The 23,056-nt window shown below is 40.2% G+C and overlaps 1 protein-coding gene across 2 annotated transcripts; it reads right to left on the reverse strand.

Annotated features, from left to right (window-relative positions):
* Positions 1–329: 329 nt before the first annotated feature.
* On the reverse strand, positions 330–21,902 carry ppm1f (protein phosphatase, Mg2+/Mn2+ dependent, 1F). 2 transcript variants are annotated; one of them, XM_026188090.2, is made up of 8 exons: positions 21,643–21,902; positions 15,492–15,718; positions 11,297–11,433; positions 10,134–10,336; positions 9,407–9,595; positions 9,132–9,275; positions 8,698–8,791; positions 330–2,142 (listed from the first exon to the last, which is right to left on the reverse strand). In XM_026188090.2, exons 2-8 carry the CDS (start codon positions 15,656–15,658, stop codon positions 1,817–1,819), a joined length of 1,260 nt encoding a protein of 419 aa, XP_026043875.1. In that variant the 5' UTR covers positions 15,659–15,718; positions 21,643–21,902; the 3' UTR covers positions 330–1,816. The 2 variants fall into 2 exon arrangements, with proteins under 2 accessions (XP_026043875.1, XP_026043876.1); XM_026188091.2 differs by having other exon boundaries at positions 11,333–11,433; positions 21,643–21,899.
* Positions 21,903–23,056: the final 1,154 nt, after the last annotated feature.

A 23,056-nucleotide genomic window follows, 5' to 3' on the forward strand; every position in this document is an offset into this window, starting at 1 on the left:
GGGATCACATGATTTTGGGGTTTTTCTCTGTGTGTATTGGAGGGTCTACCTTGAGGCAACTGTTGTAGTCATTTGGTGCTATATAAATAAAATTTGAAATGGATCGATTATCATCAGAGAATATTGTAAACCTTGTCGATAAAGGACAAAACAAACAGATCCTGACCAGATTGTGTTTGCACGGCTGTTTATTGAGACAATATTAAATCTTCTTCTCTGCAATACACAATATGAAATGTATTATTATTTCTTTGTGTGTTACGGGAAACATTATTGTCAAGACTTCAGTTTTAAAGATTCTGACATTTTAGAACAAACAAACAAACACAGGAATTGCATCAGAATTTATTATCAATGTTCCACATCAGTGCTCCCTCGCTTCCACTGAGTTAAGTGACTGCCCCATCCCCCAGCTCTTGAATGCATTTTTTAGACACAAAAACTATTCATTTTGTAACATAAAAGGTATCACTTGCACATTAAAAACAAAGCACATTTATAATGTCATTATCCGCCATTGTCTGTGATTTCCATTATATGTTAATATTGCAATGAGGACATACTGATAAGGCATGGTGAACAAGAACAAAAAAAAATGAATAAAACATGATAATGAAGAGGTTAAAAGGGTAACAGAATGTCTTAACGGTATGTAGGCCAAGAGGAGGCAAACCTTTCTATCTTAAACAGAAAAAGGTGTCAGGATATGATGTTAGTAACAAGCAGAGCTAACACTGAAAATATTAAAAACAGTCTCCATTTTTGTGGTTAAACTGAGCTTTGATTATTGAGCAGTGAGTATTCTGTAGCTATTTCATCTCGCAAACGGGTGTTCAGCTGCTCATAAAGTTCAAGTTGTGGCTTTCTTTGCTTCCCCCACAGAATCACTCAGTAAGACTTCTGTCATAATCACACATCAGAGTGACAATGGAACATAACAGAAACATATATAAAATTTTTGGAATTATTATCATTTGTATTTTTATAGAAATACAAATCCACCAAGACACATAGCTGTTTTAACAGCTAGTGCCACATCAGATCAATATTTCAATATTTCAAGATCAATACTGACAACAAAAGCTGGACCAGCTGTCCTTAAATTCAGTAACAGTCAAACAAGTGGAAAAGTGAAGTAGCTATTTTAGAGAGCAGGCACATTTGGGATGTGCAGGTTGCAGCACTGGGGGTTAGTGTGGCCCTTGCATTATCTATTAGAACTTTTCAAACACTGTTGCCTCAATACAGCAGTGTAAGCTTTTATTTCGAAGCAGCACGATAGTGAGACTAGATCAGGGGTGTCAAACATAAGGCCCAGAGGCTGGAATCAGCCCAGCAAAGACTCTAATGTGGTCCGCTGGAAGACTTCAGAAAATGTGCAGTATTTCATTGATTTTAACTGTACTACCATAATTCCTATTCCTATTGATAAAGACTCTAAAAGATTAAAGGACATAAAAGTTTGATTTTCCACAGTTGGCCCCCTTAAACCCTTGTGCAATGACAATAAAGAGCTATTTTTTCTATTCTATTCTACTCTATTATACGGAAACTGAGATATACAGTTAAAATTGCATTTATTTTTTTTAGATTTTCACTGGTTCGCCCAACTTAAAATCAAATTGTGTGGGACACAATTTAAAACGAGTTTGACATCCCTGGACTAGCGTCAATCTGCAGCATGTCTTAATGCACCTGAGGACAAAAGCAGGCAACAGCTTGGCACAATGGTGTCTGTGCACCACACTTTTCCTGTATTGCTGTGGTGCATGGCGAGAAGTAGAGTACTGAGCAGCTTGTGCACTCCTAGGGTGGTCTACTGAGCCAGCAGTTGCTCTGGTGGGCGCAGGAACACCACCATTACTGTGATGTTATCACTAGAACCAGCTGTCTTAGCATTACCCACCAACTGTTGGGCGACTCTTGCCCCCACATCATCCTCGGACTGTTCCACTGGAGCAGTTCCTCCTTCTGGTTTACCAGCCAGCTTTAGTGCATCCATAACTAGATGTGGGACTGCTGACGCCTTAACTGCATCAAAGAAACCATCGCATGCCAGAAGAACATAGTCCTCATCACCCTGCAGTTTCATTGTTAGGCTTTCAGCGTCTCCAGACACAAAGGGCTTCTGGTCAAAGTCACCTGAACGAGGGATGGATGAGTGGTTAACAGCTGCAAGTGAATACTGCAGAACCTCAGACTGTTGCAGTCATTGCCTGAAAACTATTTATTAAATCAACAGGCAAAACACGTGTACATAATCACTCACACTGCATTTTATGTATACAAAAACCCTCCCTTTTAGTATATTTTACTGTATATAGTAACCATTTGTACACAACACAAGTTACTCTTGTTTTTTACTTTATTTTTCTTAATTCTCTAATATCTCTGAGTCACTTTTTCATTCCCAATTTCCTAGTGTGGGATTAATAAAGTCTATAAAGACTCCCTGACTCTCAATTAAGACTGCAACAATTTAAGTAACTTCAACACATGCACTGCACACAACATTTGTTTTTACAGATGTTGCATGTAAGGTGAGGATTACTTGTCACCATCTAAGTAGTTTAACATGGAGCTGCAGTCTAGTTCTGTCTACACACATGGTGAAGAACAAAGAGGCAGCCTTTACTGTGATGCAAATAAAAAATGTGTATGTGTAGGGATGGCTATCGAAACCCGGTTCTTGTTGAGAACCAGTTCCCACTGTTTCAATTCCTTGGAATTGTTTGCCATTTTTGCAAACAATTCCCTTATCGATTCCAGTCGCCCCGAATGACGTCACCACGTTGCGGAGCGTCATTTACTAAGCGGCTCAAACACTCAAAAGTTTGGTTATACTTTACGAGAACGGATGACGACAGGGCAACTTGCAATACTTGCAAGTAGATATTTCATTTAAGGGAGGAAACACTACAAATGTGCAAAAGCATTTGCTCACAAAACACGCGATGACCTTAAATGAATGTCGTGTTTTTAATTCCGCTCCGGACTCATGAATCTCAACCCAGCAGCAGCGGTAACGTTTGTACGTCCTCTCCCATTAATGCGGCAGGGAGTGCAAGGCTGTGAAACGGAACGGTCTAGCCTTCAGATTTGCGTCACCGCTGTCTCGGTGGAGTTTAATAAACTCAGCAAGGAGCAGACGGCCATCTAAAATATAACAGGACACTGGCGTAAATTCTCGACCGTCTCACACTTCTGTTTAATCAGTTTTCTGTTTGACGTTTATTCAGCTGTGTGAAAATCCCGGAAGAACCCACCAGATAGATTAATAACGTTTTATTTAATCTAATAATTTTGATCTCAGCCAAACCGATTTACTCCGGATCAAATAAAACACCGAAAAAAAGGCAAACAATTACATTTTTAAGTTATCCGAGTGACTTACTGTATATATCATGTTTAACCTGAGTAGCGAAAGAGCGGGGATCTGAAAACGACGAAGCCACAATTCCGCTGCTCTCGCCGGCTCGAGTGACCACTGAACCCCTCCGGCTTGCTATCCAGCGGGTGGCTAACAGACGTCTCCAAAAACGTCGGCGCACTTTTGCAAATATGCGATATCTTGATAAACCAAGCAGATATTTGAAATTTAAACAGCTTCTTTCTCGCCTGAAAATATGTTAAAAGTTTATTTTGTGACCCAGAAAGAGTAATAAGACTAATTTTAAAACTTAGCAGCGGCCGCCATTGTTGGCAGCTGAAATTTGGCTGGGCCGCGCTATAAAGGATATGGTGGGCCACGAAGGACACACCCGACCCATCCTTCAAATTCGGGGAAATGAAGGACGCATTTGTCACCGAGCAGTGTCTAAGCTTGTGGTAAAAGGCTTGCACCCATTTGCACCCAGAAGTGTGAGACGGTCGATTTTCGGTAAGTGAATGTGTTTAATTGTAGGCAGGGACATTACTGGATATTCTTGTGTAATTGCTACAGAACAATTTATGTTATACTTTGTTATTGCTACAGAAGAATATTTTATTATTTTTACATTTACAATTTTTTTTTTCCTGGTGACCCCGTGACACCCCATTGAAGAGCCATAGGCTGGATCTCTTAAGATCTCACTGTTGGGTTTGTAAGGCCATGTTACTCCTAAATTTCTATCTTGTTCAAAGAGAAGATATAAAACAAAGTTCTAAGCAAATCGACCTTAGTGTTCTCCTTTTTAAAAAAAGAATCGATAAGAGAATTGATAAAGGATCAAATTGTTGAACAGAATCGAAAATGGAATCGGAATTGTGAAAATCTTATCAATACCCATTCCTATGTATGTATCCAGGTGACACATTATTTAAATTCTTCTGCTTGCTGAAGGTTGTTGGCAGCTATCTTGCTTTATTTGGCAGTGATTACTGTAGTCTTTCCATTACAATATAAAGCACCTTAACGCAACTGTTGTGATATGGTGCTATATAAATATTGAACAGTGATACCTGTGGCAAGCAGGGCTGATTCAAATGAGGAGCATCCAGTGGGTCACCTTAAAAAGGCGGTTCATGTTTGAAAATCCTCCAATCTGTCTGAATTACAACCATTCTCAAAAGATTAGTGGACCAAAATTCCTCCACAGAACTGTAAAAGACTCATTGCCAGTTAGGGCAGCCCAACTAGTTACTAGGCTTAGGGGGGGCGATCACTTTTTCACACAGGAACAGGACCATGTAGGTTTGGATTTTTTCCCCCCTTAAGAGTAAACCCTTCATTTAGAAACTGTATTTTGAGTTTAATTGTATTGTCTTTGTCTAGTAATTAAATGTGTTTGATCTATAAGAATTAAATGTTACAAACATACAAAAAAGTAGGAAATGAGGAAGGGGGCAAAAACTTTTTCGCACTACAGTAAACTACTAAAAACATTGCAATTTCTAACACCTAAACCAGTGAACATTTCATCAAGACCTGTATCTCAATCAAAAGAATGATCAGCAGAATACGTGCTTACAACACAAAAATTTCCTTTGTGGGATTAATAAAGTATCTATCCATTATTCTAGCTGTTGCCTTACTATCAATAATACTTATATATATATATATATATATATATATATATATATATATATATATATATATATATATATATATATATATATATATATATATATTAGGGGTGCAACAATACACAAAATTCACGGTTCGGTTCGATACTTTGGTGTCACGGTTCGATATTTTTTCGATACAAAAAAATGTTCATGCATTTTTAATTTGTCATTTATTAAAATTATAAATATATATTTTAACTCAAAAGTACAGTTTTTAAATTTAACCCTCACCCTTGTGCGTGTTTTTTATTTTGACAGCGAATGCGCACCTGCAGACCACTTATGTGCAGCCCTGGTTATTTAGCTCATCATATTGCAGCCACAGAAATTCTTTTGTCCATGAAACCATAAAGCTGCACTTTCTTTTTGCCTTATAGTCTCATTTGTCATAACTTCTCCGTTTTGTGGTAAGCTTTTCTTTGGCTGTCACTTCTTCACCCTGACCTGTCTTATTTGGCTCAGCAGAACTGAAATGCTTTTACACACGCACTCACAAAAACTCAGCGATTCTCTGCGCGATCAACCTCTCACATGTTTAAGCTTGCTGCGGGAGATTTCACTTGTCATGTTTGCATAGTAAGCTAACGATTAATAAGACGATGTCAGAGGAATTGGTGCACAAATTATCATCACTCACAGATCAGTGCTGTCGCTCTCTATACACAGTTCGCACGATTGCAAAGTGAAAGCAAAAAAACAAGCGCAAATTCAAACGCGATTTCAATATGTCACATATTGACAGTGGCTCACCGATGCCAATGACATAATTACCCAGCTACATTTCCGAAAGAATGCAAAAGCATTGACATATATTTTTCCTACAATAGCCCGACGGGCAGGGAAGAGATAGATTTTGGTAGCCCGACTGAAAAAATCGCTAGCTCCGGGACGTCGGGCTAGCGATATTGCGAGCCCTGTATCTGATTGAGGAATCACTCATCTTTGGAAAAGAGAGTTTATTACAGAGAAATGGCTCTTTCCAAAATAAAAGCTATACTATCCGCTTCTTCTGGGCTATATTCTCAGCAGCATAAGGAGAATCATGTGCTAACAGCTGTCTAAATGACTCGGCTAAAGTTAGTAGCATGCTTGCTTTTTTTTGTCTGCTTCCACTTGTCTTTGCACTAGGATGATGTCGGCGTAAATGTGCAGTCATATTCGTTGTGTTCCCACTAGTGCTTTCAGGTTAATCTCGTTGAAATGACCTTAACGCCACAACACGGCAAATCTCCGTTAACGAGCTACCGCCGATCGCTCCGTGCATGGGGCTAGTCGGCCAACATGTTAACGAGCTAACTGCGCTAACACACTAGTTCACACCAATGTAATTGAGCATTGCATGGCACATCCAACATACTGTTTTTCTTTAGTCCATGACTCGCTTACCTTCAGGGTCATACGTCACATGAAAACCAAAATAATTCCAAACGCCAGATCTGAATGAGAGTGGGGGAGGTCCATCTTGCAAGGAGAGCTTAACTTCTGTCTCGCTAGCTTGCCCTGCGCTCTTCCTTCTGACTATGCTGTCTGTGTTGAGCGCTCAGTGGATCTGCACTCGACAGTGCAGCCTAGGCGGAGTAGTCGAACACAGATTCACTGAGCGCTCAACACAGACAGCATCGTCAGAAGGAAAATTGATAAAATAAATTACAAATGTTGTATTGTTCGATACATATGCGTACCGAACCGAAAGCACTGTATCGAACGGTTCAATATCGATACGAATATCGTTGCACCCCTAATAAATATATATATATATATATATATATATATATATATGAATGAAATGGTACATTTTCTAAATATCTAAACACAGATTGCAAATATGAGTTAATGAGATTCACAAATCATTAGATTTCCCTTTTACTTTACAATTTACACACTGTCTCAACTTTTTTTGGAACCAAGTTTGTCGTTTACTTTCAGTTAACATGAGCAACCTCAGTTTATGTAGCAGTGGAGGTCAATTAAGGTCACACTTTGAGAACTACTATATGATACAGCCAGTCAAATCACATCTACAGTGGGGCAAAAAAGTATTTAGTCAGCCACCGATTGTGCAAGTTCCCCCACTTAAAATGATGACAGAGGTCAGTAATTTGCACCAGAGGTACACTTCAACTGTGAGAGACAGAATGTGAAAAAAAAAAATCCATGAATTCACATGGTAGGATTTGTAAAGAATTTATTCGTAAATCAGGTGGAAAATAAGTATTTGGTCAATAACAAAAATACAACTCAATACTTTGTAACATAACTTTTGTTGGCAATAACAGACGTCAAACGTTTACTATAGGTCTTTACCAGGTTTGCACACACAGTAGCTGGTATTTTGGCCCATTCCTCCATGCAGATCTTCTTGAGAGCAGTGATGTTTTGGGGCTGTCGCCGAGCAACACGGACTTTCAACTCACGCCACAGATTTTCTATGGGGTTGAGGTCTGGAGACTGGCTAGGCCACTCCAGGACTTTCAAATGCTTCTTACGGAGCCACTCCTTTGTTGCCCGGGCGGTGTGTTTTGGATCATTGTGATGTTGGAAGACCCAGCCTCGTTTCATCTTCAAAGTTCTCACTGATGGAAGGAGGTTTTGGCTCAAAATCTCACGATACATGGCCCCATTCATTCTGTCCTTAACACGGATCAGTCGTCCTGTCCCCTTGGCAGAAAAACAGCCCCATAGCATGATGTTTCCACCCCCATGCTTCACAGTAGGTATGGTGTTCTTGGGATGCAACTCAGTATTCTTCTTCCTCCAAACACGACGAGTTGAGTTTATACCAAAAAGTTCTACTTTGGTTTCATCTGACCACATGACATTCTCCCAATCCTCTGCTGTATCATCCATGTGCTCTCTGGCAAACTTCAGACGGACCTGGACATGCACTGGCTTCAGCAGCGGAACACGTCTGGCACTGCGGGATTTGATTCCCTGCCGTTGTAGTGTGTTACTGATGGTGACCTTTGTTACTTTGGTCCCAGCTCTCTGCAGGTCATTCACCAGGTCCCCCCGTGGGTTCTGGGATCTTTGCTCACCGTTCTCATGATCATTTTGACCCCACGGGAAGAGATCTTGCGTGGAGCCCCAGATCGAGGGAGATTATCAGTGGTCTTGTATGTCTTCCATTTTCTGATGATTGCTCCCACAGTTGATTTTTTCACACCAAGCTGCTTGCTTGGTGCAGGTCTGGTGCAGGTCTACAATACTTTTCCTGGTGTCCTTCGAAAGCTCTTTGGTCTTGGCCATGGCGGAGTTTGGAGTCTGACTGTTTGAGGCTGTGGACAGGTGTCTTTTATACAGATGATGAGTTCAAACGGGTGCCATTCATACAGGTAACGAGTGGGGGACAGAAAAGCTTCTTACAGAAGACGTTACAGGTCTGTGAGAGCCAGAGATTTTCCTTGTTTGAGGTGACCAAATACTTATTTTCCACCCTAATTTATGAATAAATTCTTTACAAATCCTACCATGTGAATTCAGGGATTTTTTTTTCACATTCTGTCTCTCACAGTTGAAGTGTACCTCTGGTGCAAATTACTGACCTCTGTCATCATTTTAAGTGGGGGAACTTGCACAATCGGTGGCTGGCTAAATACTTTTTTGCCCCACTGTACATTTCTGTGGTTTTGTGAGTTGGGACTGACTTACCTATGGCTCTCGATACAGCATATGTGCCATTAACACGCCAGCAACCCATGAAAGTAATGCAGCCTCCAAGATCCTCAATTCTCTGTTTCTCATCCTGGACAGTTTAACACATCAGAGAAGGAGTTTAGCTTCTGGTTTCCTTCTCACCATTATGTGTGAGTATGTAAAAATAAGTGCATGAGTAATTTAACTTCACATGAAGTAACTGCATTTGTTAGTAATAGTTAAAAAAAACACATGCGCGTACACACACACACACACACAGTGTGTGTGTGTGTGTGTACGCGCATGTGTTTTTTTGAGCTCTGAGGAATGTTTGATCCATATCACGCAATAAACTTTCCAAATATTTTATCTGCATTCCCATTTTGGAATACAACATAGTATGAAATTTGAGGCAGCAGAGGTTGTGTGTTTGTATGTGGGATTCTTACCTCTCTCTCTGGTTTATGTGGGTCCATGAGTCTAACAACATGCCCATCTCTGACCAGTATTGCCTGAGAGTCTCCCAGCCAAGCAACAGTCAGCTCTTGATCCTGGATCAGTACTGCCACTCCTGTGCTGCCACTCCGGAGACGCTGCAGCACACAAAGGTGTAATTTAAAGACAAAAGACAGAGCAAGACAGCACACCAAGTTGAGTACTATAGCATGTAAATGTCAGCAGAAAACATTGTGCTCAAGATGCTGCACTGCTGATTTCTCAGTACCTCTCTCTTGGCCTTGTTTCTGAACATGTCATCTGTGCGTTTGAAGGCTGTTTTAAAGGCTGTGGTTGCATCACTCTGCAGCATCTCCTGTTTACTTAGAACAACATGGAGGTGAGTGGAAGCGTAGGTTGCTGCATCCACCCCTCCATGGCCATCAAACACAGCATAGTAAGCACGATCTACATCATCCTGGACCATACGGGAGGGAAAGAAAGACACAGTCATAAATAAATGTCACAGAATGCAGTTTTGTGAAAAACTAAGTGTACCCCATGATTCAGTGGCTTGTAGGACCACCTACAATACACACCCTCTGAAGTGTGGGCTGACAGATGCCCCCCATAGGCAGCAGTGATCCCAGGATGCAGCCTACCAATCCCCAGATCTAGCCAACCCCTCAGATGGGACTCTAAAATACTTTGGTATGCAGAGGAGCTCATGGTGAAGTTGGTGACTGCAAGATATGCTGCACAACAAATCTAAATCACCTCTCCACCACCGTGCAGCATCTGTGTATGCTTGGCTTTCTTCAAATATGGCTTTTATAGAGGATCAGCACCTCACTGCTGCTTACTTTATTTCTATACAAGCAGTAAGGGTACACTTAGTTTTAACAGGACTTTATGCGGTCCTGTGAAAACTTTTTTTTTTACATGACAGTATGTTTGATAATTAGTTGGGATTGTAATTTCAGTTTTTATTTTTGTGTCTGTGATATTTTTCATACCTGAATTCCAAAGAGCTGGTTGAACTCGGCTAAAGCCAAATGTTTGTCCTCCATTTTTCTCCGGGTGTTTTTGATGGCATGAATGGAGCACTGGAGGTTGCGAGAGGGACAAAGAGCCACCTTGGGGAAGTTTCTGTGCCACGCCAGTGCTACATCTATCAGTTTATTCAGGAAGGTGCGTTGGACTGCCTCTGATTGAAATACTGACAATAAATTACAATACAAGTAAGAAACCTGTTATATTTCTGGTTTTTTTTTTTCAATAACATCATGGACAAAGGCATTTTATTCCTTGAATTAATATGTACAATGGAAGTCAAACTACTTCCAGGTGGCACGGTGGTTAGCACTGTTGCCGCACAGCTAGAAGCTCCTGAGTTCAATTTCACCATCAGGCCGGGGTCTTTCTGTGATCTTTCTTCCTCCCACCATCCAAAGACATGCAGTTTGTGAGGATAGGTTAATTGGTTAAGCCAAATTGCCCTGTGTTAGTGTTAGCCCTGTGACAGACTGGCAACCTGTCCAGGGTGTACCCCGCCTCTCGCCCTATGACAGTTGGGATAGGCTCCAGCACCCCCCACGACCCTGAAAAGTATAAGTGGAAGCGAATGGATGGAAGTCAAAATACTACTTTTCAGTGCAGTGCAATGCAATATTTCCAACCACTATGCAAATGTACACCAGTTCCTTATAGAGGAGAGGTCTACTCATAGTTTCAATTTTAGTTTTTTACTTGTTTAAAAACTTTAGAAACTGAAATTATAATTGTTTGTGTTAAAACGGACCCTTTCACACACATGTGGCATCATCGAGGCTGAGGCTGTGCCCAAGTTGGCTGTGTGGCAGCAGACAGGGTGATATGTATTGGATAAATTATCATCTCCCCTTTTGCAGCCTCAAATTGCACTGTAAAAGATAAATTATAGTCTGCGAACATGCCAATAAGACCTGAGATGTGAAGACAAGTGTGAATGTGATCTGTGTTAGTACCGCTAATGATATTTGGTAATGATAAGTTGGTATCAAGTTACTTGGAGAGTGTATATCAGATATATGATCCTGGACAGACAACTTCCAAACACAAGATTATTTCATTCTGTCTGCTTGAATTGAATTGGCATCTTTCAGTATAATGCAATATATTCAAAGCACCACAAACATACAGACTGCTTTGTCATCTGCCTTCTCTTCTTGGTCACCTTCAGGTTCCTCAGGGCACTGGTAAGGTAAAAGGTCAGTCTGCAGCAGCTGGGAATATGCTGCCTGGCAAAGGAGGGCACCGAGTCTTGGAGAAGCACCCCTGAACAAACACAGAGATAAATACATGTTGTGTAATCTCTTGAAATTTGAGTCATTTTTCTAACTGCAGTTACAAAGTGTTGCACCAAAGTCCAAATTGTGGACAGAAAAAAGAAAAGATAATTTTTGGGCAGTAACCTGTAAATGCACTTCTTTTCCTCTACAGAATTGCATTTCTCTGGCAGCAAAGATTGTGTTTAGGAAAAAGGAAGTGGCATGAACAATTTTGTTTCTGCAGACAGGAAATGAAACCTTCCTGACAGGGAATACATCTGTAGAAAATGTGAGCAGAACAGAAAGCCAGTCACAGTTTTTAAGTGTTACTTTTTCCTGCTCAAAGTTTAAAAGTGTTTGAAAGTCTTTTACCAGCCTCTTCTCATTGCAGAAAGATTGACTGCAGATTATTGATTTCTAGAAGCCCAGACTTCTTACTAGGGATGGGTATTTATACGATTTTTACGATTCCGATTCCAGTTTTGATTCTGTTTAACGATTCGATTCTTTATCAATTCTCTTATCGATTCTTTTTTTCTTTTTTTTTTTAAAAAGGAGAACACTAAGGTTGATTAGCTTAGAACTTTGTTTTATATCTTCTCTTTGAACAAGACAGAAATTTAGGAGTAACATGGCCTTACAAACCCAACAGTGAGATCTTAAGAGATCCAGCCTATGGCTCTTCAATGGGGTGTCACGGGGTCACCAGGAAAAAAAAAATTGTAAATGTAAAATAATAAAATATTCTTCTGTAGCAATAACAAAATATAACATAAATTGTTCTGTAGCAATTACACAAGAATATCCAGTAATGTCCCTGCCTACAATTAAACACATTCACTTACCGAAAATCGACCGTCTCACACTTCTGGGTGCAAATGGGTGCAAGCCTTTTACCACAAACTTAGACACTGCTCGGTGATAGGGCTGGGCGATATATCGAGTTTTTTAAAAATATCGATATATTTTTATATGAGATATAAGATGTGACCATATCCTTTATATCGATATAGCCTATGTTACGCTATAATTATAGTTGTGGAGCCACAAGTTCTCTTTCGTCCACTTTTGTCTCTACGCAACGTTACTCGGCCTCGCCTCTCCTTCACTCCCATCGCTTCACCTGCAGGCAGCAACAAGATGGACACGGCAAATCTCCGTTAACGAGTTACTGCGCATCGCCCCGTGCGTGGGGCTGGACGGCGTCAACGTGTTAACGAGCTAACCACGCTAACGAGCTAACCGCGCTAACGCCATGCACAGCCTAAAATCCTTTCATTTTCTCAAAAGTTGACAGCGCGCCTTATGTATGAATTCTGGTTGTGCTTGATGACCGCAAACCGATTTCATGTGGAACACGGCGCTCAGCAATCTGTCAAAAAATGTTTTAGTACGACTTTGGTAAGCTACGGAGCTGCACCGCTTGATGGATTGTCGGAGCATTACGGCTACCGTAGTCCGGAGGCTGGCGGAGTGATACGTACTGTGCTTCAACGTAATATTACCGTATTGTGTGTGTATAAGGACCATAAATGGCACCTGTTAAGAGACACGGTTACAAAGAGGGTTTCAAACTCCAGGCTGTCAGTCACATAGTAGAAGTTGGGAACAGAGCAGTTGTGAAATCTGTCTTTGTTATTATGCTCAGCGTCTGTTAGTTTACATTTTGACTGCACAATTGTGAGCTCTTTGTTATGCACAAAAACAACAAAGTTTTCTTTTATTTATGGATCATTATTATTTAATAAATGCTCATAATTTATTTTTGAGTAGTTTTTTTCATGTACATCTATGCTGTATGTTAATAAAAGTTAATAAAATATCGAGATATATCTTATATCGCCATCCAGCTAAAAAATATCGAGATATGAATTTTGGGTCATATCGCCCAGCCCTACTCGTTGACATTCGTATATCCTGGCCTGAAAGAAGACACTAACGGTAGACTGCAGCGAGAACTGCCAGCATCTGAGCCAACCAATTCGTCGACTCCTTCAAATGCGGCCGACAAATGCGTCCTTCATTTCCACGAATTTGAAGGATGGGTCGGGTGTGTCCTTCGTGGCCCACCATATCCCAGAATTCATAGCGCGGCCCAGCCAAATTTCAGCTGCCAGCAATGGCGGCCGCTGCTAAGTTTTAAAATTAGTCTTATTACTCTTTCTGGGTCACAAAATAAACTTTTAACATATTTTCAGGCGAGAAAGAAGCTGTTTAAATTTCAAATATCTGCTTGGTTTATCAAGACATCGCATATTTGCAAAAGTGCGCCGACGTTTTTGGAGACGTCTGTTAGCCACCCGCTGGATAGCAAGCCGGAGGGGTTCAGTGGTCACTCGAGCCGGCGAGAGCAGCGGAATTGTGGCTTCGTCGTTTTCAGATCCCCGCTCTTTCGCTACTCAGGTTAAACATGATATATACAGTAAGTCACTCGGATAACTTAAAAATTTAATTGTTTGCCTTTTTTCTGTGTTTTATTTGATCCGGAGTAAATCGGTTTGGCTGAGATCAAAGTTATTAGATTTAATAAAACGTTATTAATCTATCTGGTGGGTTCCTCCGGGATTTTCACACAGCTGAATAAACGTCAAACAGAAAACTGATTAAACAGAAGTGTGAGACGGTCGAGAATTTACGCCAGTGTCCTGTTATATTTTAGATAGCAAGGAGCAGACGGCCGAGTTTATTAAACTCCACCGAGACAGCGGTGACGCAAATCTGAAGGCTAGACCGTTCCGTTTCACAGCCTCGCACTTCCAGCCTTCTCGGTCTTCAAAGGACCCAGCCCACGTAGACTGCGAAGGCCAGGTCCTCCGAAGGATGCAGCCGACGTTTTGGAACACAGCTTCTGTCTGTCTCTCTCATCATGGTCACCTAAATGCAGCGCACAGTAATGGCAGGTTTTGTAATAAGGCAGATCGCGCTAACATAATATGCACTGTTAGTTAATTATTTACCTGCCGCATTAACGGGAGTGGACGTACAAACGTTACCGCTGTTTCTGGGTTGAGATTCATGAATCCAGAGCGGAATTAAAAACACGACATTCATTTAAGGTCATCGCGTGTTTTGTGAGCAAATGCTTTTGCATATTCGTAGTGTTTCCTCCCTTAAATGAAATATCTACTTGCAAGTATTGCAAGTTGCCCTGTCGTCATCCGTTCTCGTAAAGTATAACCAAACTTTTGAGTGTTTGAGCCGCTTAGTAAATGACGCTCCGCAACATGGTGACGTCATTCGGGGCGACTGGAATCGATAAGGGAATTGTTTGCAAAAATGGCAAACAATTCCAAGGAATTGAAACAGTGGGAACCGGGTTTTGATTCCCATCCCTACTTCTTACCTAACAAAATGTTAACAAAAATGTTAGATGCAATCTCTCTAATCTGCAAATAAAATTTCTATTAAAAGTACAATACTGAACTAAACACTGTAGGATTAATGGTTACTTTGCCTCTTTCCCTTGTTATGCGTATATAAAGAGACGACCGTGGCTCAGGGGGTTGGGAAGGTCGCCGGTTCAATCCCCGGGCTCTCTGTCCTGGTCATTGTGTCCTTGGGCAAGACACTTTACCATACCGCCTACTGGTGTTGGCCAGAGGGGCCGATGGCGCGATATGGCAGCCTCGCTTCTGTCAGTCTGCCAAAGGGCAGCTGTAGCTACAACTGTAGCTTGCCTCCACCAGTGTGTGAATGTGACAGTGAATGAATAGCGCTTTGGGTGCGTTGAAAAGCGCTATATAAATGCAATTCATTATTAGTATACAACAATAACCAGCATTCGACTGACATTTACAGTTTGTATAAAACAAGAATAAATAAGTTTTACTTCATGTCTGCTTGTGTATCACCATACACTAAAAATCATTACATTTAAAAAAATGGAATATGTAAAATAATCCACAGTATACTCCTTTGTATTTATAATATTAATTAAGGCCCTTTACTAACTAAATGGTGTGTGTCTTTAGATAGCCACAATCATTTTCTCTTATTGGTCCACAGAAAAATAAATTTGTTCATCGTTACAACCTTCTATTCAGTTTGTCTCCTTCCCAGTCATACCTGTTTGCCAATAGCCTCAGGCCCAGCTCCAGGCTCTCTCCATGCAACTCCTCCATTGTGAATTTACGACTAAGAGGGCTAACAGGAAGTGAAGCGCCTTCCTCCAGAGCAGCTGGAAACTCCTCCAAAAATGCCTTCAAAAAGCACAGAGCCTCCTCCTGCTCCATCCCGCTGACTCTGGCTGGAGTGAACTCTTCGGTAAACAGGAGGTCAGGGCTCACAGGTCACTTCACAGTGGACAATTGAAGGGCACAAATTGAAACAAATTAATCAGTATAATTACATTACCATTTTCATCTAAAACTGTTTTTTTGTCATACAAGTTCAGAAAACTAATATAGGAGGTGCTTACTGTGTCACAAGATGCTTGTCTGAGAGTAAAATTAAAAGCAAAAAAAACGTAAAATACCCAAATTCCCCCGAATCTTATATTTTAATTGAAAGTACTAATGTAATGATACAAGTGTTGTTATAAGCTACAGGACTAATAGGATTGCCACATCTTGTAATTTGTACAGATTTATTGCTCGAGGATGTACTGCAGTCATCTGTGTGCATTTTGTGCATGATATGATGCTCCCCTGAGACAATATAATTCGAAGGTATAGCATACAGTTTCATTGGTAGGGATATGATACCCACCTCTAAGTATATAGGTATCAGTGAAGCCAGATAATACACACACTGACTACCGAAATGTCTTAAAGACAAAGACCTGGATGACCTCTAATTTCTTGTTCTAAATCGGATAAAACTGAGGTCCTTGTATTTGGCCCTAAATAGCTTAGAAATATGGTATCTTACCAGATTCTTAAGCTGGTTACCTCTGGTAACATTGTGTGGAATCTCTGACTTATTTCTGACCAGGATATATCCTTCAATACACATATTAAACAAATATATCGGACTGCTTTTTCCCCATTGTACTCTAAATATCTCTAAAGTTTGAAACATTCAGTCTCAGAGTTATGTTCAATAACTAATTCAAACATTTATTACTTCTAGGCTGGACTATTGTAATTCATTATTATCAGTATGTCCTAAAAACTCCCTGAAAAGCCTTTATTTAATACAAAATGCTGCATGAAGAGTACTGACAGGGAGTAGAAAAAGAGCATATTTCTTCCATGCTGGTGTCTTTTCATTAGCTCCCTGTTTAAAAATTCAGAATCAACTTTAAAATTCTTCACCTCATATCCAAGGTCTTGAATAATCAGACCCAGTCTTATCTTAATGACCTCATAGTATTCTATGATCCCAATACAGCATGCGACTCTCAGACTGCTGGTTTACTTGTGGTTCCTAGGATATTTAAAAGTAGAGTGGGAGGCAATCCTTCAGCTTTTCAGGCCCCTATTTTAGGGAACTAGCTCCCAATTCTAATTCAGGAGGGAGACACCCTTTCTAATTTTAATATTAATTAATATATTATGATAAATGGTAGAGCAGGGTGATATGACCAAAAATATTTATCATGATATATATTTGAAAATTTGCAATAACAATATAACTGACGATATAATTGACACTAGACAAAACACTTTACAACTTTATTAGTGCAAAAAACATCAATGTATTTTCACTTAAACAAGCAGTAGTTTTTATGTGCATTAAAGTTATATAAAAACTTAACAGTGCAAATGCAAATTCCTTGCTGACAGTTTAACCAAAAGGCATTTCCAGTGAAAACTGGCCGACATATAATAATAATAATAATAATAATGGATTGGATTTATATAGCGCTTTTCAAGGCACCCAAAGCGCTTTACAATTCCATTATTCATTCACTCTCGCATTCATACACTGGTGAAGGCAAGCTACAGTTGCAGCCACAGCTGCCCTGGGGCAGACTGACAGAAGCGAGGCTGCCATATCGCGCCATCGGCCCCTCTGGCCAACACCAGTAGGCGGTAGGGTAAAGTGTCTTGCCCAAGGACACAACGACCAGGACAGAGAGCCCGGGGATCGAACCGGCGACCTTCCGGTTACAGATGCGCTTCCCAACCCCCAGCACCACGGTCGCCTAAATCCTCAGCATAACCATATATAATATCCACAAAACTTAAAAAGAGGTTATACACACACACAATACGGTAATATTATGCTGAAACCCAGTACGAATCACTCCGCGAGGCTTCTGCTTACGATAGCTGTAATGCTCCGACAATTCATCAAGCGGTGCGGATTTGTAGCTTAGCAAAGTCGTACTAAAACATTTGACAGATTTTCGAGCGCCGTACACATAAAATCGTTTTGAGGTCAGTAAACACAACCAGAATTCATACATAAGGTACACGGGTTTATAAGGGGCACTGTTGATTTTCAGAAAAATCAAAAAGATTGATTTTAAGTGAGCTGTATTTTCCAAAAAAAAAAAAAAAAAAACACGGTAATAACGATGGCCCGCTAGCATGCTCTACCAAAAATAGTGCTTTGTTGTGTATCTGATGGACAAAAGCTAAACCAGTTCCACACCAATGAAGTTGCAGCATTTTTACAAACCAATTATGGTTCATCCATTTCATTCAACGATCCGCTTTCGCCCTACTCATTCTCCGTCACCGCCATGCTTTTACAGCTATGTGCATATGAAAACAAAGGCACTACGCATGTGCATCCATATTCTATCGCGATATTTCATTTTCTTATCATTGCCGAACATTATATCGGTATTACGATATGATATGGTCCAGCCCTAGTAAATGGACTGGTTCATATATAGCGTTTTTCTACTCTGAGCATTCAAAGCGCTTGTAAATTCACCCATTCGCACAAGCACTTTTTTCCTATCCTTTTCTAAGTACTTCCTATCTAACAGTCAGATAGGACTCAGATGCCAGCAAGGTGGAGGTGGAGTACTGGTTTGGGCTGGTATCATCAAAGATGAGCTTGTGGGGCCTTTTCGGGTTGAGGATGGAGTCAAGCTCAACTCCCAGTCCTACTGCCAGTTTCTGGAAGACACCTTCTTCAAGCAGTGGTACAGGAAGAAGTCTGCATCCTTCAAGAAAAACATGATTTTCATGCAGGACAATGCTCCATCACACGCGTCCAAGTACTCCACAGCGTGGCTGGCAAGAAAGGGTATAAAAGAAGAAAAACTAATGACATGGCCACCTTGTTCACCTGATCTGAACCCCATTGAGAACCTGTGGTCCATCATCAAATGTGAGATTTACAAGGAGGGAAAACAGTACACCTCTCTGAACAGTGTCTGGGAGGCTGTGGTTGCTGCTGCACGCAATGTTGATGGTGATCAGATCAAAACACTGTCAGAATCCATGGATGGCAGGCTTTTGAGTGTCCTTGCAAAGAAAGGTGGCTATATTGGTCGCTGATTTGTTTTTGTTTTGTTTTTGAATGTCAGAAATGTATATTTGTGAATAGAGCAGGGCGATATGGCCAAGAATATTTATCACGATATATATTTGAAAATTTGCGATAATGATATAACCGACGATATAATTGATGCGAGACAAAATACAACTCCACAACATTACTAGCGCAAAAAGACAACCTTCCATTTATTTTCACTTAAACAAGAAGCTGGTTTTTATGTACATTAAAGCTTTATAAAAATGTAACAGTGCAAATGCAAATTCCTTGCTGAAAGTTTAACCAAAAGGCATTTCCAGTAGAAATGGGCTGACATATCCTGAGCATAACCATGTATAATATCCACTGAAGTTAAAAATAGGTGCTTTGCAACATTAAACTGCAGTGTGCAGTATGCATTTTTCGGACCGTAAGGTGCACGGGATTATAAGGCACATTAAGCGAAACAAAGCAGTCAGATAAATCAAACTTTATTAAACTCATTCTTCTTGCTTCCTCCACTTCTGTACCATTGTTTCATTAATGTTGAATTCTCTGGCAGCTGCTCTATTCCCATGTTGTTGCAGTATATTAATGACTAACCTCGTATTGTGGATGGATTATCTCAGTTGTTCTCCTGACTGAAGTTTGGTCCGTTTACAGCATCCTGCCATGCGATTGCATTTGTCTCTAACCATGAAGAACCTTCACGTTAACTTTTATAAGTGGAAAAGTGTTAGTGTTCGTCCTCCAGCTTCACTGTTTATGTTATGCTAACATAGCTGTGTCGCTAGCGATCACGTAGCACATCATTATATACTAGCTAGCCCAACTTCAGTAACCCTACAAACGTCACTGCTGTTTAGTTTCCTGTCTTCATTTATGTTGGAAGTGATAGCAGAGCTGTACGTTTGATTTTTTGCAGAAATCTCTCAGTCAGAACATGCAATATCATGCTTAGGTAACTAGCGAAACTAGCGAGCTAACTTCCGCTAGCTTCCTGCTAACTTCTAACTCAGTTAAATGTAATAACTTTTGTTTTCATGGATGCCTGGAAGTTAAACTTTATAGTTACACCTGGTAAAGCAGCAATGCTGATCGTTTTATTAAAGATGAAAGAATTTAGACAGTTTTTAACTCTAAGTGACGCTGCAGTGTTGTTTGACCTGAAGTATACGGAGTTTAGGACCCAGATTACTCCCAGATTTAAGAGCATCTTAGTCCGACAAATATGACAATAACAACGGCCGCTTGCATGTTCTGCAAAAAAAATGTGCTTTGTCGTGTATCTGACAGACAAACACCAAACCAGTTCCACATCACGGAAGTTGCACCATTTTTACAAACCAATTCTGGTTCATCTGTTTCACTCAACAATCGTCCATGTGCGTATGAAAACAAAGGCACTGCGCATGCGCGTTTTACTCCCATTCTATCGCGATATTTCATTTTCCTATCGTTGCCTAACATTATACCGGTATTACCGTGAACGGTATAATATGGCCCAGCCCTATTTGTGAATGTGGAGATGTTATATTGGTTTCACTGGTAATAATAAATAATTGAAATGGGTATATATTTGTTTTTTGTTCATTTGCCTAATAATTATGCACAGTAATAGTCACCTGCACACACAGATATCCCCCTAAAATAGCTAAAACTAAAAACAAACTAAAAGCTACTTCCAAAAACATTCAGCTTTGATATTAATGGGTTTTTTGGGTTCATTGAGAACACGGTTGTTGTTCAATAATAAAATTATTCCTCAAAAATACAACTTGCCTAATAATTCTGCACTCCCTGTATATGTGACAAGAGCGGAGTTCTTGTAATGGTCACTTGGGGCTTGCTCCAAAACTTTTTCAGTCCCACGGACTGTCCAGCTTTACATGTTTATTGCCTGGTACAATAATGTGTCTAACTTGGACAGCTTCTCTCCCCAACTGTATGGTGGGAGACTTAAATTTTATGTTCTTATAATTCATTTATTTGGATATTGGCATTTGGGGGTGTAGACAGAAAACTGTCATTCCTGTTTTCTTCTTCTGACCCGTCTCCGTAAAGCTTAGGCTGTGTGGGAAAATTCCAGCATACCAGCAGTTTCTGAAATAGTGGGACTAACTTGTGTGGCACCAACAACCATGCCCCTTTTCTAATGCTCCGTTTGAACCCGAGGAGGTCAACTTGACCATGGCTACATGTTGCTGCCATAACTGCTGGTTAGATATTTACATGCCTATCTAATAAAGTGGTAAGAGAGTGTATATGGATTTTTACAGGAAATATTCGTACAGTTCGATTCATAATTTGTTGGGCATATAGAACGTTTTTGTACAGCATCGCAGTGGACTTGAAATCAGCAATAATCAATTTATGAAATGTAACGCTCTAAACCAGGCCCCAGGGACTTCATTATTACAGGATATTTTTAAAAATAAAAATAAAATGGTTTTTTTAATGCGCCAGCTTGTTGTCATGTAAGTTACATGTTGGCCAATATGTCTGAACATTTCTTGAAAGAAGCGCAGAGAAGCACTTGAAAAGGGCTCGCAAACTCCCCACACTTTGAGTTAAACGCAAAGAAAAAAGCAACCGTGCTGCATTGGTTGTACACCAGGACTCATACCTGAAAACTGGAGCCTAACGATCAGCTTTCCCGTTTCTTTTCTTTGCAGTGCGTTACATGAATGTTGAGGGTTTGGTGCTTTGTATGCAGTACACATTATAGTGCTGCCCACAATTACACCTCGAGTCCTGAAACCATGTTTCATCGACATGATCGCTACCAGAATACATGCTTATTTTACAGCCAAGCAGACAGTGGTTAACTTGGTCTTACCGTCCGCTGACTTGGTGCAGTCCCTTGTTTTAGTACGCGTCTTCACACCTCCTGAAGTCCTACTGACTAAACACGCCCTTCGGCGAGACAAAGACTAAAGGGATTTACTGATAACACAAACATGCACCGCGTATGGTAATACACAATCCCAGTTCACTATTAACAGTGTTTACAGATCTGCGCAACGATCCACGCCCAATTGAACCGGCAGTTTCCTGTACGCCATCATCGTCATCACCATTGTTATAAGACCCTTCTTCGCCTATCTTTTTATGGCGGGTAGCAAACAACTTTAGGTGTTATACCACCACCCTCTGGACTGGAGATCTCCCATCATGCCTTGGGACATGTGCTGCTGTTTAGATGTTCTTGTTCTATTGTTTATGGTTACGTTACTTTTAACTGTTAGCTTGAATGTTGTGTTTACGCCGTGGTGCAGCGTCACTGACAGTTGTTGTTTTGTAGCGAGAGTGCTGTACCATGAGTGACTTCTGTTGTGCTGTTGTTGAACTTTGAGGCACATTGTAGCACAGCAAGTGTTTTAATAAGGTGCGCTCCCTATCAGCTTGGGGTTAAATAACAAGCTCAATCTTTCTCTGTGAGCTTCTTTGTTAAGATTTCTCTGAATTTCACAATATAAAACATTGCACGGACACGCTTTGCTAATTATATATTTTGAAAAAGAAATGTAGAGGTAGGAATTGCAATTAATATAAATAACATGACGCTAAGCATCGGCCAATGAATGTGAACTAACAACAAGGTCACGGGTAACGCTGCGACCATAGGAAAAAAACCCTAATATGAAGGTATTTTACTGTGCATTTTACAGTAATGTTCTGTTCTTCTAGAATATCATTAAAGTTACGTAAATAGACTTTGACTTCACATTTTGAATGTAAATTAACGTTAAATCACTGTAATGTAATACAACATAATTGTCTTGATTATTAAATGTATCTGTCTGTACATATGCATATTTAGATTGTTAAAATACATTCACAAATGTATCATGATCTCACAAATATCTGTCCTTTATTTGAAAGATCGAATTCAAATGTAATGCTATGGAAAAGTATATAACATGATCCCTATAAGCTTGTGTTACATCACATAAGTATTATTATCACTGCTAGTTATGCCTCACCTCACCTCTGTCCCAGGGCATGCAATCAATTATTATTCAAACCAACTGTTAACTGTATATTTCTGTACATTTACGTATTATGATTCATATTTCCACATTCAGTGACCTTGTTTATAGGTAATTTCATTGTTTGATCGCGTTTTGATCACTAACTAGCACTTGGAAAAGGCAGAATCCCCTGTCAAATTAGCGCAACAAACTCTATTTTCATTACTGAAAATAACCGTATTTTTATGGGACAGTTATTTTCTGTTATTTTACGGTCGT

This window comes from Astatotilapia calliptera, chromosome 12 (assembly GCF_964374335.1).
Source record: "Astatotilapia calliptera chromosome 12, fAstCal68.1, whole genome shotgun sequence".
Classification (NCBI taxonomy): domain Eukaryota; kingdom Metazoa; phylum Chordata; class Actinopteri; order Cichliformes; family Cichlidae; genus Astatotilapia; species Astatotilapia calliptera.

Excerpts from the sequence above, each read along its gene's own strand:
- ppm1f (XM_026188090.2), bottom strand. The coding sequence starts at position 15,658 with ATGGAGCAGGAGGAGGCTCTGTGCTTTTTGAAGGCATTTTTGGAGGAG. Across the intron at positions 11,434-15,491 it reads CTGAGGCTATTGGCAAACAG|GGGTGCTTCTCCAAGACTCG; the intron begins GTATGACTGGGA and ends GTGTTTGTTCAG. Across the intron at positions 9,276-9,406 it reads GAAACAAGGCCAAGAGAGAG|CGTCTCCGGAGTGGCAGCAC; the intron begins GTACTGAGAAAT and ends TGTGTGCTGCAG.